Source organism: Amphiprion ocellaris, chromosome 13 (genome assembly GCF_022539595.1).
Source record: "Amphiprion ocellaris isolate individual 3 ecotype Okinawa chromosome 13, ASM2253959v1, whole genome shotgun sequence".
NCBI lineage: Eukaryota > Metazoa > Chordata > Actinopteri > Pomacentridae > Amphiprion > Amphiprion ocellaris.
This window is the reverse complement of record NC_072778.1, coordinates 35,105,565-35,124,069: the sequence shown is the minus strand read 5'-3', so window position 1 is coordinate 35,124,069 and position 18,505 is coordinate 35,105,565. Positions and strand designations below refer to the sequence as shown.

The 18,505-nt window shown below is 39.5% G+C and overlaps 1 protein-coding gene across 5 annotated transcripts in view; it reads right to left on the bottom strand.

Moving 5' to 3' along the window:
- Positions 1-18,505, bottom strand: part of pdlim7 (PDZ and LIM domain 7) — a 32,555-nt gene that overhangs the window by 10,058 nt on the left and 3,992 nt on the right. For all 5 annotated transcript variants that reach the window (XM_035941806.2, XM_023295828.3, XM_023295829.3 and 2 more), the window contains 3 exons: positions 12,605-12,756; positions 5,881-5,908; positions 4,815-5,011 (listed from right to left, as the gene is read on the bottom strand). In XM_035941806.2, coding sequence (XP_035797699.1) covers positions 4,815-5,011; positions 5,881-5,908; positions 12,605-12,756 — 377 coding nt within the window. The remainder of the gene's footprint in view (positions 1-4,814; positions 5,012-5,880; positions 5,909-12,604; positions 12,757-18,505) is intronic.

Genomic DNA, 18,505 nt, shown 5'->3' with positions numbered 1-18,505 from the left:
AAGCAGGAGAGAGCAGGAAGTAAAGTGTACAAAATGAAAGTGTGAAAAAGAAGAGGAAAAAAACTGGTGAAAAAGTATATAGAGGAAGATGATGGGATAGGTTTGTAGAGAAAATATTAAATAATATTTAACAGAAGAATTGAGGATATTGCAAGATATGCTTATTCACGTTCTTGGTTAGAGTTTCATATTCAACAAAAACCTGAAATAGAAAGAAACTTCAAGTCTGACTCTGTTCCAAGGTAACAAAAACTCTTTAAATAGTATCTTGTTTGTCTGATCTGTAGGAGAACATTTTACAGATAATGTGATTGGTCATTTCATTGACGGCAAAGTCCGTTCCAGGAATAAAACGCACACAGCCATGATACAGCCAGACTTGGGTAGATGCAGAAGAATTGATTTTGTTAAACTCAAGCTAACTGGCTGCTGGCTTCAGCTACACATTTATCACAAAGAACACCTCAATTTTCTCATCTAAATTCTTACAACAAAGCAAACAAGCAAATTAAATGATGCTATCGAACACATTCTTGCACTAATATTCAGATCACACCATTTAAAAATGTAAAATGCAAAAGGAATGTGCAAATCACACCACCCATGCTGGCATCTATAGCAGCGAAATCACTACAAATAACTAAAGTTGAGATATTTCTGCCAAACTGAAGCTTCCACACACATGAGCACACAAACACAAATACTTGTGAGAGTTCAAATTAGTGACAATCCGGTTTTTACCTGGACCTCTTCATGTTTTCATCATCTGGGTCCTGCACTGAGAATTTCAGGAGAGACACACATCAGAACACCTCTCTGACTAAAAACACACACACCTCCTGTTGGCTTTTGACAAGTATCCAGCTGATTACATACAAAGACTAAATATAACAAGTGATTCATTATATTTAATGGTGCTGTTTCTTCCTGTGTTTAGCTTATGTGTCAGACTCCACAACTGAAAAATGGACAAACCAGTTATCCGACTTTCACTCACACTGATACTTCCTATGATTAAATCACAGCAGATTAACTGCAACAGGCCTCCTTTCTACACATCGTCAGAGAGGCCTGCTTCAACTTATCGCTCTCAGTTATGTCTGGCTGAGGCCCTGACTTACTGAAGTCGGTGCCTGTGAGCTGGGCGAGGATGCGGAAGGAGCGTGACTGGGTGGTGCCAGTGCGAGGCTGCCAGTCCTCAGTGTCCTCGATCAGCCTCTTCTTGCTGCGGTCGTTGGGGATAAAACAGGGGATGTTCTCCACCCTGAGGCCGTGCCTGCACACACACCCAGCAGCAGCACACGGCAGGCGTGGTTAACACAATCCCATCTAGGGACTACTCACACACCCACTCAAACACTCACGCAGTCATCAGGTGACCTTGAAAATAGGGGACAGCCTGAACAGATCATGCAATACTTAACGCTTAGTGTCACGCAATAAGAGAACTTAATGGATACCATTACCAAGATTTCTCTTGGGGACACTCTGGAGTCTCATAAATTGACATTATCGCATTAGAGATCATATTTATAACTGTCATTAAAATCAAAGGGAGAAAAGCTGACAGGCTTCAGATTCTAGCCTTGTCGGTGGAAAGATTTTTCTACCTAATTAAGCTTTTTTTTTTCTCCAACAAACAACTTATGAAGGAGCATAAACAGAAACTTGCCATTTCAAAGACATCTTTTCAACACAGCTGTAGGTCAACCGCAGCATGCAAAAATCAACAAGCAAGTAGAGGATAAAAAAATGAACAGTCACTAATGAACTGCCATCTCTGTTATGCAAACCCAATCACTGAATCTATGAAAGAGAATCGGCTCTTCTCTCCTGTCATAAATAACCTACTGCAATGACAACACAGCCAGCATGCAGCTGCCCCTTACTTGGACACTTGGTAGATATCATCATAGTAAGCTGTTTCACCCCTGTGGAATAGACCAAAGATCAAATAAAAACGTTGAGAAAAAAGATAGAGGAGAAGTGATTAAACAGCAGAAGATTTAGAATGAGAAAAGAGATTATTAGTCTTGTCCAATGCAAAGGATAAGGAAATTATATGAGGAAATAGTGTCATGGATTCTAACGCAACAGGAACCCAGATAATGCGTTAAAGATGACTTTTTTTAGATTTTTCTCTAATCTTTGCATTTAGTTGCAAGTTGTAGGACAACTTTAAGTTAATTTAGCCAACTAAAACACTTTTTTTAAACACAAAACCGGTCGGTAAGGATATGCCATCTGTGAAAGGTCACAAGTATACACTGCTTTGTTTTGAGAGCTCAAGGGTCTAAAGTGCTGCAAGTTACTGTACATGAGTTAAAAGGCAAAGAAGCAATTCACGTTACACTGGATTGTAAATGAAGGGAAGAAATATACTAACTTGTCAAGAGCTTCCACCTGTAGAGTTAAAAGTAAAGAGGGAAACACAAAGTGAAAGAAAGGGATCAGAGATCAGCTTTTGGGGAAAAGGAGAAACAGAACATGTCAACGTACAGCAAAGGTGATGAACGAGACGAGGTCAGAAGTACGGCAAAATGCAGAAAGCATGCAATAGGTGACAACACATGCGGTTATTGTCAACAGGCTCTGTGAGAGAAGGACAGCATTGTTTGTCTGTCAAATCATCTATTGTCACCCTTACCCACAATGACTCAGTGGGCCGAGACAAAACCTTTGCTGTTCTGCTCCTCTTGTCCCAGTACACAAACGCTTTACACAGTTATGTAAATGAATGGAGCTTTTGCAAAAAAAAAACCCAAACTAATTTCTGTGCCACCGCTCTTAGTTAAATCTTACTTGTACTCAGATACCTCATAAATAATCATAAATGCCATGACGGTGACGCATTGTCAGTGTAAGCTCTGTGCAAACAACAGAACACAAAACCTGTTTTAATACTCCAGGCCCAGACGCATCAGACTCTCGCTGTTTCCATCCAACTGCTTTTTAGTGGAAAACACAACAATGTCATCCCTAAACTGGGCTGACAGTTATGATTAAGCTCCACTCTTTCTCAAGTTGAGTGGGGGAATGTGGACATCAAGATAGAAACTCCAAAAACCTCTCTAGCGTAAGCAAGTGAGGTTACTTTAAAAAAAAAAAAAAAGAAGAAGAAGAAGAAGAGCACCAGGGCAGTAAAAGCTGTATGAAAACCCAGCAGCAGAATTTATGAGGAAGACTAAATATAGCAAGAGACCACATCTCACCAGTGGTTGCAGTCAGAGCTCTACCATGACCCAAATTACAGGAGCTGGACTGGTCTATGCTTGAAGACCATTTCATGCCGTACTGCAACTTTCGGGATTCCTTAAAATGTGTTAAAAAATAAATTCCCAGAATCCTTGTAAAATCTCAAAACTGAGCAGCAAAATTTAAAAAAAAAAACAAACAAAACAAGTCAGAAGACAAATTGATCAATGAAGCTTTCAAGGAGAAACTTCACTTTTCCAGTGCAACAGATCAAATATTTATCTGAGAGACAACAGATTTCTCTGGTAAGTTTTAAACTTTTGGACCATAATATTTCATTCATTTATAAATTAACTTAAACAAAGTTTTCCATTACCAGCCAATATATATATAAAAATAAATAAATAAAATAGCTGTGCGGTCGTGCAGTTTCTGCAAGTCAGTAAATGTTGACAGAGAGATTGTAAATTTCTAGTGCGCTCACCACAAAACTGAATTGTTTTTAAGGGTAGTGCACATAAGGAAGCGATTCAATTTTGCCTTTTGACTGATGTAGTGATGTTTGTAACTACAAAGCAAATACTATGCCACATAACCCAGCTTCTAAAAAATGAAGTCCAAAGTGCAGTGCAGAGAAAGTTTAAAAGTATTTTCATAAACTTCAAATTCCATTCTTTTCCATTTCTTTCTAGCAGACTACTAACTGGAGATGCAAGACACAAATAATAATCAGTCAGTCAATAATCCATCTGTTAAAATACCAAACGGGTTCTAAAAAGACCTTTTGCAAGAATATACTGCATACAATATGTTGTGTGTTCAATTTTGTGTAATGTATTGTTACTACGCTTAAAAAAAACAATGTTTTATTAATTCTGTCCTCCTTTCTCTCAGACACACAACACTTCAGAGGACTAACCTTACACTAAGTCTTTGCAGTGAAATGTACAGATTTATATTATGGGGTTTGCCTTTGTCTTCAAAAGGGATGCATCTCTCCATAACGTGACAGAGTAAACAGATTATGTCCTCACAAAATAAGTCATACACACACAGTAAGGAGGATAAGAACAAAAACTTTGATTGGAAAAAAAAATCAATATTTGCTAAAATAAATCATAACATCCACAGTGGCCAAAAAACACAAACAGAGTTTATAGGACTGTAAACCTGTGACTGATTATTGGCACATCAATCACAAACCTCTGCTTCTGTCATCTGGTAATTCCACTGTAGAACTGTATATTTCAGCTAAATATTCCCACCTATGTGAATAACTCACAGTTTATCTTAACAATCTATAAAGTCAGTTTCCCATCACTACTCGTGTGTTTGGCAATAGTGTAAGTTTCGAGAGAAAGGATTGTGTGTTTTAACTATTGGCAGTGTCATTCAGTTGATCTCTGCAGTGAGTCAGCTTACATTTGTTATATTTATCTTTTCTGTGACATAGTTTTGGCAATATACTGCCACAGTGATTGAACTAAATTCTTCTAAATCCTAAAGGAGTTATTTTCTCTTTTGTGTAAAAGCAGAATAATGAGACATCAGGAATACCATTAAAACCACATTAGTCACATTGCGGTTCCAAATGCAATAGTGTCTATTTATCCACCTACCCATTGTGTGGCTGTTGTGTACTGGCATGGCCTTGTGAGCGTTGAGTGTTAAGTTTAGGCGAGTAGGCCACAGGTTTAATAACAGGTCCTGAGTTGGCACTACCACCACCTGCTGTAAATGGCCTCGCCATCTTGTTAATGGTTGTGCTTGGGGCAAAGGAGTACTTTGGCTGAGCAGAAGCTGTAGCAAGTGAGTCCTGTGAGGGTGTGGGAGAAGAAGACAATGCAGCACAGTGCATGACATGCAGTTACACATTTTTTTGAGACGCACAAAAAGTTCTGTCAGCTGTTGCACAATCCCAAGCTTTTCCAGTGCAAGCCAATATTTTCTCATAGCAAATGATTACTTTGTACTGCAGCAGCAGCTCTGTCAAAGCCTGAAGGCTTTTCTCTACATGGAAGAAGTGCTTAAGAAGTGTGAACACAACCATTTTACTTGTGCTGGCAGCCTGCCAAGGACTGGCCAAAGTAATCTGTTACTGCTGCTAAAATGAAAATGCTCAAAGTAAGAAACTGTCATATATAACTGACATGTCTCACTAATGAGATTTCTCACTGAGCATTATGCATGGACTGCAAAAGTACACCTACTAAAATGGAACACTGACTTTGTGTTTGTACGATGTGCCAGCTGCTTATAAACACAGCGTGCAGCACGAAGCAGTTCATGACACAATTGTACTATTAAAAGCAATCAGTTGAACAAGTGGTTCTCTAGAGGCTTGACAGCAAAACCAAATGCATTGGTGCTTATCTGCTATCAGGGATTGTGCAAGGCATTACAAAATAACCTACAGGAAATTCCAAAAGCAACATTCACAACACTCCATCCAGCAAACAACTCATTTAGCAACTCACTGATGCTTGGCTAATGCACAGTGCACGGACTCTGTGAGAACTTGGCAACGCAGGTGATTCAGATGAATTTAAACACAAAGTGACATAACAGACTGTTGAATCCAGTCGTGAGTAACGCTTAAGGGAAGTCTCAAATCCAGTGTCACGGTGGTCCATGCCAAACCATCCAGGTGTTCATACAGAGGTGAGCTCAGCATTTCAGTCTTACCTTCTGGTCTCCACCTGCTTTGAAAGCTCTGAAGAAAGAAAAGAGAGGCTGCAATTAAAAACAATGTTTAATTAAAAACACTCGTATAAGCAGCCATTACTATGGTGTTATCTTAAATCTCCTCTCCTATGTTTTATGTATATTAACTAAACAATGTAAAAGTATATTACACAGAAAAATGTTCATTCCAATTTATTACAATTAATACTGCAACACTATTTCTCACACAATTACACATTTTTCTTATATTAGTATGTATTCTACTACACTGGAAATATCTATGATAAATATAGTCACAATATGGTGATACCAGTTTTAATAAAGGTGAAAGATAAACTAATAAATTAAATCCCACACAACACTAAGTGGCTTATAGAATTGTACTCATTAATATTTTTGAACTGCTCAAATGCCTGAATGAAAGAGAATGCATTCAAAATATCCACTATAAATATTCAGTGCGTCATATTTAAAACCATAACATTTACTGGATTCAGGATATTTACAACTGATATTTGAGATGGTTTTCATATGTAAATGTGGTTTAGAAAACCGAGGTCAAATGGACTAAAATGGCACATATTTCTTAAATATAACGCTGCATGGATCCCTACCATTCTTCAACAGTTTATCAGCCACGTGACTGAGGTGAAAGATACAATGGGAAAAACTTGAAAAGAACTAAGTGGTTAAAAACAGTTGCATTTTTCTATTAAGGCACCACAGACATGACAACCTCAAAACTTTTCCACAACTGTCCACAAATTCACCCACGTAGCTGCCACGGTGTTGCACACTTCTTAACTTTAATCATATTACTGTAGAGCCTTTGCTGATTGAAGCAGCACAGGAGACGTTCATTAGAATATCTTTACACATTAAACACAGAGGCGCCCGGCTTTACATTGCTGTTGGCACTTAAAATACCCAAACATAAATCACTACCATCCCGACTGATGTCTGCATGCTACACAAAGCACGTGAAGGGTTAAACTAGAGTGAACCGGCCCTGCAGTCACCCTCATTTTTTCAGGCTGTTATAAGACATGAAACAATGGTCAGCACTTCCTGTGACAATGAGAAATGAAGAAGTGCTCATGCCACTGCCTGCTTAACCTCTGATAGAGCGACGTTAAACACAGAGTGACAACAGGGCTGACTAGATAGAGAGAGGAGCCAAGGGAAGGCATACCGACATGTCTGTACATGTCACGTTTCTGGGAAGACAAGTTAATGTGACATACGTAGTGCTTAAGCTTACGTTAGCCCACAATTTGATGAGTCACACATGAAACCGGTAACATAAGGAATGTGTGCGCCTGCTGTTGTGTTACTGTACTTTCGTTCTGTTCTGTATTTTGGCACGTTAGACTTAAATGAACAAATGTGGAGTTGATTAAGTCGCCGTTTCTTGGAAGAAATTAGTTTGCCTGGGCCCAGTTTGACCCGTGTTGAAACTGTATATGCATACTGCATGAGATCATTTCCTATTTTATTTCATGGATCACTTATTTTAGCTGATGCGCACTTGCCTTCCAAGTTGATGTTAGATAAAGCCAGAAATTTCATTGCAAAAGGAAAAAAAAACTTCTCCCATGATACTGTAATCAACTTTTCACACATCAGCGAAATACTCCAACCCCAACCCTGTAGGCCAGCGGTAGCCAACACGGTGCCCGCGGGCGCCTGGTTGCCTGCAGAGACCATTTGAGTTGCCCCCAACACGTCCTAAAAAGAACACTCGTCATCATGAAATTCCTTATAAAAAAATTATAAAAAATTATAGTTGCTGTTATTTTTAAATCGGAAATACTTACATTAATGCAGATTTTAAATTACAACATTATAATTTTTTTTTTAAAAAACAACAACGTTTTCGGTGTAAATGAACTTTGACCTTGTCCGAGTCAAAGTTCATTGCGCATGTCCAACTATACGTCACTCTGCTGAAGCGTCCGGACGCAGAGGAAGCTAGATGTGGTTTTTACACCCAAAACATGACAGAGAAGTGAAAGAGAAAACACTATTTTCACGATGACTGGGAGGAAGACTTCTTTTTCACGACAGTGAAAGATATGCGTCCTATTTGCGGGGCGACTATTGCGTCGGCAAAGCGGCACAATGTGGAGAGACGCTAATTTAGCCGCTACAGAGCTTCCATGCTAACTAGCCACCTGGTAGCACACGGACTGTATGCGCACTACGGACAGGCGGTGGACAGAAAGCCTTAAAGGCAGCTTTGTCATCTAATACGCCGCGAAAAGTTTCTTCGTGGAGAAAAATGTACCATTAGAAAAGCTTGTTTTAGTTACGACGGACGGGGCTCCTCCATGACTAGTCGGCATGCAGGCTTCATTGTATGATGCAGAGGTGATCCAGACTTCCCAACATTCCTACATTACCACTGCAGCATTCACCAGCAGGACATATGGATGTACAAAAGTGGCCGGATTTGATCATGTGATGACTCGTGTCGTGAAGATCATAAATGGCTCCAAAGCTAAACAACCAGGACATTGAAGGTGCTGCTGGAGGAGCCGTCAGCTGAACATGGTGACCTGTTACTACACACAGAAACCCCATGGATCAGCAGGGACCAGTTTTGCAGCGTTTTTTGTCACTTTTGGCCGAAATCAAAGAGTTGATGCAATCCAAAGGGGAAGACACCTCGCTGCTTGAGGACACTGAGTGGATTCTTGACCTGGCATTTTTAACGAACATCACTGGGAAACTGAACCATCTGAACTGTGAGCTGCAAGGTAAAGGTAAGACATGATAAGCTCTGCAATGCCAGGCTTCCCACTAACACACATTTACAGACAAAGAAAGAGGTAACATGTTGTCATTCAAAACACCGTGCCATTACACAAAAATGTGAAAAATAATTTGTAGAAAACATGTAATGATTTGTTGTTATGATCTGTTAAAAATGTTGCAATGCTGGTGAAAAATGCTGGTGATTAGTACTAATGTGATAGGATTCATTTCAAAATGTGAAAGAATTGATTTTTTTTTCTTAAATAACTGATAATTTGTACAAACATTGGACAGAGTTCATGAATTGTTCAAAAGTGTTACAAAGGTAGTTTGCACAAATGAAGCATGATTTGATGACAGTTAATGATTTCCTAAAAATGTTAGAAGTGATAATTTGCACAGAAATGTAACTGGTGTGATGTTGAAGAAAATGCTGCAAATATGCTGATTCATACAAAACTGCCAAGAAAGATATTTACCAAAGTTTCAGAGATGGGATACCTCTGACTTTTAAATATTGGAACAGATTTCCATATATATATGTGTGTGTGTGTGTGTGTGTGTGTGTGTGTGTTTCCTACCGTCGTTGTGGAAATCGTTGTTAATTATTGTAAGGAATAAGTAACATAAATGTGATCAGTCTTTTTACATATTATTTTCATTATTTTTATTATTGTTTAAAGATGATGGCACAAGTTTGCTATTGAGGAAGTTTGCATCAAACAAGGTGCCCTTCGTACTACTCAGTACCCTTGAAGTTGCTCTCAGGTTCAAAAAGGTTGGTGACCCCTGCTGTAGGCCAATCACTGTCAGGGAAACACTGAAATACGGACCTAAGGTGTCCCTGTAGGTGCTGCATGATCTCCTTCCTTTGAAGTTGAAAATCTATTGCCCATATTTTTTGGATTTCGTTCCCTATAAAAGGCTCTGGATAAAGCTTAAACCTTTCCCATAAAAAAAGACACAAGATGATCACTGGTGCTGAACAAAATGAGACACTAAACCAAACAATAGGCCGTATCTCATCACCGTGCAGCTGTCCTCCTCTTTTGACATAAAAGCACTGTGGATGGCAGCCAAGATGCGAATAAATAAAACTGACAATCGCGCCCTCTCTGAGAAGTGTTTCAGGAAAACAATATTTGCTTTTCTTACAATATAATAACAATAGAACAGGGTGAGATGAAGAGAGGAGACTGGGGATTCCTGGGCAGGGAGTCATTGGTGAAAAAAAGAAGAGAGGAAGAATGTGAAATGTTTACAATAGCTGGACTCCACAAGGAGATGAGCAATGGAGGAGGCAAACTGCAGAGTCTAGAAGTATTGCTGGTGTTAAGTAAACATGCTGGCTTATTACAGGTCTATCAAAATATTACACCACTCCCTGTGAGATAAAGGCACAGGAGGAAAAGCTTTTATTATTTTCTTTTTACACAAAGGAATACATCAGGAGTGGGTCTTGTTGGCTTTATGAAGAAAAAAAATAACATTCAACTACATATTACACGCAAGACAGCAGCAGTAACACTACAATCAAAATCTGTTCTCCATCTCCATGAAAGACAGGAATAGTTTGTCAGTCCACTGCAAGGCGAACACTCACAGCCAAATTAAAATCACTAATTGAACTACCACGCATGCCTTCAGATATTTTATTGATGAAAAGTCAGAAAAGATTTTTAAATTCCTTCTGGAATGTGGGAGAAAACCCACACAAGCACTTGCAAACTCCACAAAAAAAACAAAAACAAAAAAAAAACTGCTAACCACTTAACAGGCAGAAGAATCTGTTCTGAATGGTTTTATTTATGAAACGTCAGAAAAGAGTGGAAATTTCATTATCCCCATACCCCAAGGTTTACATCTGAGAAACAGAAACCAACCAGTGTTTGGCATTCTTCTTTAACAATGACTAAAATTTTTATTCAGCTTTCATAAGGGGAAGATTTCTGTCGATTCACTGATGGAGTAATCAACCAACCTCTCTATTTTACATTACTAAAGAAACACGTGTTTTCTAGCCCCGTACTTTGATGTTGCAAAAACCCCAATTAACACAGTACAAATGAGGAAACAAACTGGGCAGGCAGTCTGGACTATGTGGTCGCAGCAGCTAAATCTTATTTAACATATTGGATAGCATGCAGCAAACATTCAGCTCTAAATCTGAAAGTGTTAATTTAAGTAATGGCTCTGCTTTGTGGACAGTCATGTAAAGTGAACAAAGAGGATTTTTAAGAATTTAACAGTCTCTTGGTAGGCAACAATAAAGTGAACAGGATAACACATCTCTTTCCTTTTTTACTTATGAGGATCACAAAATTACAACTAGTCCCATGACAGCAGCAAGTTCATTTTTATTACTTAACAATTTGATACCTTCTCATTTTCTGAAGGTTTTAGGTTCTTGAATGATTACATTTCATCTTTCTTTTGGGAGGGAAATCTTTTTCTTACAATTAAGCTCCTGATGAAACATTTTGGCTTTTACTCTAAAGATATAGTTTGTCACGAATTTCCTGACAGTAGCTTTCTGAGCAGGCATAAGTGCTGCCTATAGGAAGGTTATCCAGTGCTAATTAAAATTACTCAAGCAAAATTTAAAAGAAAACTGAATTCCCCAGCTCTCACTTAATAACAAAGTGTTTTAATCTGAAGAAAGTTTCTCTAATTTTATTATTAAGTTGAGGCCTAATGTAAGGTTCCCAAGGTTGCCTTGAAAATGGTTTATTTGAACAGAACACAAAGGCCAGCGTATCCACTAACAGCAGTTGGCATGCATATCTGCTGCTAAGTGCAGACTACTCGCTCCTGCTCTAGCTTCTTTATGACGATAAGGACACAATATCACTGTTAAATGTAAGCTAGAAAGGATTCAGAGAGTGGGTGCATCTGCCAATAGCACACAATCATCTGATTATTTGAATAAACGACCACTCTTAAGAGGCTATTAACCTGCACCGCAATTTGAACTGGCCTCCAAATACGATAAGCTAATCCTTTATTACTCCCCATGTCAGGGGCAACAGACAGACAATAATGCAGATTTTTTGAGAACATTTTAATTCTGGGAATAGCTGCTATATATGAGGTTCAATTGTGTAGAATTTCAAGGTAGTCGGACTGGTGAGTACTTAGTTATAGTCAGTGTATTTGATTGTACCTCTAACCAAAACGCCATCATAGTGTGCAGGATTACACCAGGCTGAACTGTGCACCTGTCTTATACATCTGGATGTAAATTCACTAGACACCAATATCTAATTTGTTTCAACTAGTCCATACTAACAAGCATTTTTGGGATAACAACATGGGACACAAAAAGCACTAAAAATAGACCACTTCAATATGCCTTTCGCAGTTCTGAATTTGTAGAGGGAGTAATAAACCTGCAGGTGGAATTGGGCACACTTTTATGAAAGATATGGGTCAGACCAGGAGTCTGGGAAAATTGTTTTTTCATCTAAACCTCGCAATTTAGGATTGATGTGCAAAGGCATAAAATGCTTTATAAATTGCTATGTTGTACTACTATCTGCACCTGCAATTCGTTTTTGGCTCCGAACTAACTGCTGCTTGCTGCTAACTACTGTAACAGCCAAAAAAGCAAACAGGATCAAAAACATAACCTCCCTGGCAGAAATAATTACTTTTTTCCACAGTATAAACTAGTGGGGTTATGACTTTGGAGTAAAAATGAATTTGAGTCGGCTCCAAATCTAAAACTAATTTAAGCCTTGGGGAAGTAAAATAATGGAATGTGTGTAATGATAATTTTAATGTATTTTCCAGCTATCTGTCATATTGGGGCAAATTTCAAGGACATTATTTTATCTTATCATGTCCGGGTAAGAATGCAGGAGGGTCTGTGTTGTATAGTGATTTATGCTGCTGTTTGAATGAGATTAAATGTGGGGTGAGTGATCATGTAGCGTTTGGGTGCATCATGCATAACCAGACGACTCACTTGCTGAGGCTGAGGGTGAGGGAGTCTGTTGCTGCTCTGATCTTGTTCTGTGCCTCTACATGGGTCATGTCCTCGGCGTTGGCGTCACCGATGGACACCACCCAGTCTCCCACTCCGACACCAGCCTGAGCTGCCTTTCCGCCCGGCGTCAGCTAGAGACAATGAAAATGAAAGGATTTAGACAGAGTTTAGGGAATGACGTGGAAAAGGGAGAGTGATGGCAGCAAAAACAGAAAACATGCTTTAAAGAGTTGTGCCATTTTTGTAGTTAAGTTCACTTTTGTTTCATTGTGTGCCTCCACTACATGTCCGCAGTTCAAAGCAAAATGAAGGACGTTTGAACACGAAATACTGTGTTCTGTTGACTTTGCAGTAATGTCTGTTAATGCTTAATCATCAACTTGATGAGTCTGTATGTCTCTGGGTCCATCTCACTCAACACTACCAGGAAAAGGCATTATGGGTCATCATGATGTCATCAGTCTGCAGCATATGATTTACTGCAGATGTGATTTAAAACCATGAGACAAACTCATGATAGCTGCAGACAAGGACCATATGCTGCCAGTAGTCACATCATTTACTGGAATGAACCATCTACTTTTTCCCAGATAAGTCACCAACTGACAAAAGAATGACATCATCCTGTCATAGTGTCACGGAGACTACAGACAAATTGAGTCAGAGCTGGAGTCTTGTTACAGCAGGAAGAACCTGACATAGTCTGTACGGGCTGTAATGGTTTTCAACATTTGCACATAATAAACTGTCTGTCAGGTCCTCTCACACCACTAATATCCAGAGCAGAGATGCCAAATCATGTTTAGTAAGGGCTTAGTCAGCTTGCCCATGCAGCTTAATGAAACTCGAGACTTGTGTCAAATTCTCAGATAACTGGAGAACAAAGTGTTCAGCATCAGATAAATGAGCGAGTGCCAGGATTTCTGGCAAAAAAAAAACCTATTAGGATTACTCTCTGATGTCACAGATCCCTGCAAATGTTAGCTCATCAAAAGCTCAGAGGACTCAGTGGTTCAATCAATAGTTTTCTGCCGTGTTCAGCTAAGCCACCACACTTGCCGCTTTGATTTTGCACATTAAACAAAAAACACTTGAGCGAGCGGGGAGGTAATATGCTCTGTAAACTGATGACAGCTCTGGCTGGAAAAACTACTCTGCACCCCCGGAAAGACAGTGACGTTAGAGCTGGTCTTGAATCAAAACATGGCAAAGCTAAGAATAGGAAGAAATGCATTCCTCTGAGGCGGTCCAAGTTACACATATTTTACAGCCAAGTTCAAAAATCACTTTAATTGCCTCTGATTTGCACTCACTGGAAGCAATTAGAGGGGTTAAGAAAGAAATAATTTCACCAGTTTAGAAAGAACTTCAAAGAGTTTTAACAGCTTACACTAGAGAAAAACAACTAGACGTAGACGCATATGACAGATTCTGAAAAACGGGCCATAGTCAGGCATAATGCCACTGAGGTTCGCTACAGAGAGCTGCAGTCCTGCTTCTCTTATTTCTAGTATCTTGGATAGCAAAACTTCACCATCTCATAATTCTGCCAAAATAAAACAATTATTTAATTAGCCTTAAACAATATATCCTATTAGCTTTAACCACAGGAGCACTGTCAAAGTCTCATGGGAGCTGTTTAATGCTAACACAGTGAAGGCTCCAATAAAAAGCAGTTGTACTAAAATGTTAGCCAGTATAGTAGTAAATACAAATGTGGTACAGAACACGGGCAGAAAACCCCACTAACTTCTGTAAGAATTAATAAACACGCTCCTTACAAGAGTTACACTTAGCAATTTAGCAAACGAGTGCATTGGAAAGAGTCATCAGTGCTCTCCACCACCATCAACAAAACAAAATGAATGAATATCTTTTCAAAGAATGCTATTTATAACTCCAGTAGAGTTTCAGAGACTTTGAAAATAAATGCCAAGGAGCACAGACGCTGTTCTGGAGGGTCTGGTGGTCCAGGACCTTATGTAGACACCATTACCTCAACATTATAGTATGTATTGCAGACATTTAAATACAGTGTAAGATTTTAAAAAGAAGAAGAAAACATAGAAAGCTATAAAGATTGTAGATTGTATATTTCGTGCATGTGTGTCTATGCGGGTTGTGCTGATGGACACGGACACCTGTGCTTCTGGCTCAGGTTCAGAGTGCAGCTGCTCCCTCACTTGAAAAGGCAGCAGTTAAAGTTGCTGCGCTCAGACCTTTGGTGGGTAGGGGGCGGACAGAAACCCTACACCCACCTCATCCTCCTCCCTCCAGCAGTTTGTCAATACAGCGAAGGACAGTGCAAAACATGTTCTTGTAACACACTGCATTTACGCAGGATTTAACATGATGGTGTAGTCAGAGATAACATCTTGATAATTCCTTTTGTGTACATGACAAATGAAAAGCAGGTTCGTCGTGTCACGCATTATTTCAAGCAAATACGATTCACTCGAATGGCATCACATTTGTGCAACTTCACAACTACAGAGATAGCCACCAAAGCCAACAGTTACGGGTATGTTTCAAGATTTTCTGGCAGAGCACAGTATCAGAGCTGGTTTGGTATGCTATCAAATTTCAAAGCATTAGCCAACCTTTCAAAAAGCAATGCCTTGAATTCACCTCTGAAGTGCCTCTCATGCGTGGCCTTACAGGTGAGCCAGGGCCTCATACTTGCTCTCAGCTGCTTGCATTTATTTAAACCAGTAATGCGCAAAAGTTTATCTCCAGCTGGTGATATACTGGCTAAGTAACTCTGCAGCAGCTCACTTTTATTCTTTCCACGGCTATTTGGGGGCCGAGAGACAGTCTGTCCTTACATCACTCACACGGCACAGCTGATGCAAAGCCATAAATATCCCTCTGAGAAATGGAAAACCAAACCTGCAAGTATGCGGTCCCCCTGTAATGACTGCAGTGGAACACCTAGCACTAGCTCACCTTAAAACACTGCTCACAACACAAGACATTTACATCCAAGCAGAAGAAATGCCCCCTGCGGCCAATCTATCAGTACATGCTGAATTATTAATCCACCCCTCTAACAGGGCTCCTTTCCCAGAGTCTGTCTGTCTGTGTGCTCAGAGACACAGAGGGAGTGTTTAAGAGAATACCAGTGATAATGCAACAGATGGCCTTCAAGTCAGACACGCAGAAAAACAGTAATAGAAGACTCTGACACATCCAGCTGTAGTGGTGGAGAGACGTTCTCAAATCTCTCCACTTGCTTACTGACATGACATCATTTGTAATTTCCTCTGAACATTGATTTCAGTGGTGTGGCATGTGTTTGTCGATAGGAACCAGATGGTGCTCAGGAGAATCAGTTATGGTATTTTAATGTTTATAGAATCGTAATGGCATGAGATCTGGGACAGATATACGGACAAACTCCTCAGAGGAGTTGTAGGGCAGCAACAGAGTACAGTGCGCTCAGTTGAAACGGCATAATGGCGACGTCTTGCTTCCTAACTTTTATGTCTAGCCTCGCTGAAACAGGATGTTGGCGCAAACATGTGGAAAGAGAACAAAACTTGACTAAAAGAATATCTCCATCTTTTCAAGGTCAGGGAAATTTTGAGGAAAGTAAGAATAAAAGCTGGCACACTTTTACCATGACCACAAAATTATGCTACATGAGAACCAATTACAGTAAAGTTTGAGTTTTTCCCAGTCTAGACATGTTCTTGGCTAAATACTTGGATTTTAAATATGAAAATGTGTTTACCAGTCAAGCTTAGCCTTACTCATATTATGAAAACATCTGAATAATGTCTTCTGTGGCTTTGTGGGAGCTTTATTGTGTCTGAGCAAATAGCCTGGTGATGTCATTGAAAAAGAGTAGAAAATTATGTCAAAGATACTGCATTACAATCTGGAGATGCAAAATGTAAAAGACATGGCATTCACAATGCACTGAGGGTGTAACAAAAGACACCATCGAAGTGCATTATGGAAAATGTAGAACCTTGTTTCTGGAAATTGACTCACATTTGGGACTAAAGTTGAGAATATTTCTGCCTCTGCTGCTTTAATTTTGACCAATTTTTAAATCTGTCTATCGCAAGCCCGCCAACTTTATGGAAATGCTATGCTAAACAGCAAGATTGTCCCTTTAAATCTTACTTCAATGCAAGTAACATTAAATTTTCAACCCTAACAAAACTTTCTGTGCAGCATCAAGTCCGTGTTCAGGTTTTGTAGAGAGGATGGTCGTGAAATGAAGAGTATTTACATACATGCATGGCTGTGACCAGCATCAGTTTTATAATGTCAGGTTTATAAAGACAGGCTTTCCTCTTGTTTTTTCTCAGCATGGTGAAGGGTCATAAACAGCCTCATGATTTTACTGGTCAGAAATGTGTGAATATCTACTCCCATGAAAACTAAAGGAGATTAAGCTGAGCCCCAAGAGCAGAACGCTGATATTTAATGTGCCAAATACAAGTTATGTACATATTTTCTCAACTGAGAAATTGATGTAGATATTATGTTAAGGTCAAAAAGTTATTTTTTCCTCCCTTTCACAGTGACTTAAAAATAATGGCCATCATTCTTCTGATCTCACTGGGAAAGTATTCCTTTGAGATCGGAGGAGTCCATCATAAGTATGAGAAAAGTGAGTGTGGAGGACATATTAGACACAGAAAGGAGACAACAGGATTGTCTGTTGGCAGCAACAGGGTGGATACAAGAAAAATCCCTGGAATGCTGAGAAAGCATAGCTTCCCAGTCCCACAGACAGAGGAAGGAAACAAGAGCATTAGTACAGCATGGAAACTAATACACCAACTCACACAGACAGGAGGTAACAAGCCGCAGACTCACTAATCTGGAAATCAATACAAAGATTATCAGAATGACTGTTTGAAGTGCCACTAAAAAGGCTAATTAAAAAAAATGAAGTTATTCTCAATGTTAGAACACCACTGCATGATCAAGCTCAAATGATCAAAAAGAAAAAAAAAATCAGCTTTAACAATCCTAGTCTCAAACAAACAATGCTAACAATCATCTAATCTCTACAGAAAACACTTGGATCTTTGAGCAGCTATCATCTGAAATCTCTTGCTTTCCAGAGATTCTGAAGAGCCTTTTGTCTTGTCACTCCACATGTTCTTCATTTTGTAAATCAATTTTAACTGACTGTCTGGGCTGGGATGCTAATCTCATAAGCTACAAACCAGAAAAGAAAGACCACCCATCCACCCGCTACATCCGTCTAATGTGCACCCAGTACATACAGGCCTGAGTTTTCTTCCTGTTACTAAGGAATACTGTGCATCTTTGCGGTTTATAGCCCCTTGTTGGATTGTTTTCATCCCCTGCAACAGTGGGATTCACTGTCCCTTCTTTTATGGCAATCACGATGAGAGTTAACAGTCCCTGAGAGGTAAAGAGAGGAAGCCTGTCACATCTTTATAACTCCTGCACCCTGCGGCCTGGTGGCTGCTGCATCCTGCAACGTACATTAGCCACTGACCAGTCGTTAAACATCCAAGTTTAAAAGTGCTGTTTTCAGATATGGAGCTAATATCAATCTCTGCTTAGAGTAACTTGAGTCCAACAAAATTTATGACCACGCTCGGGGAGGAAAGTTTGAAAATATAAACCATATTTTTCTGTCAGCAGGGAAAATAATCAGCATGCGAAATGTACCTGGACTGCAGGAAAGCTGGCCTCCCACACCACTTGATTAGTCAAGATAATTCAATTGGAACCACTGAGTCATCCATTGATATTCACCCTGCAGTACAACTAGCCTGTTGAGACTGAAATTCTTCTAAGTCAACAGCTACACCCCGCCCAAAATACCTGCTTTGTGTGGAACCATTCATCAAATGAGGTTTTTACATCTGTTTGGTCTTTTATGGG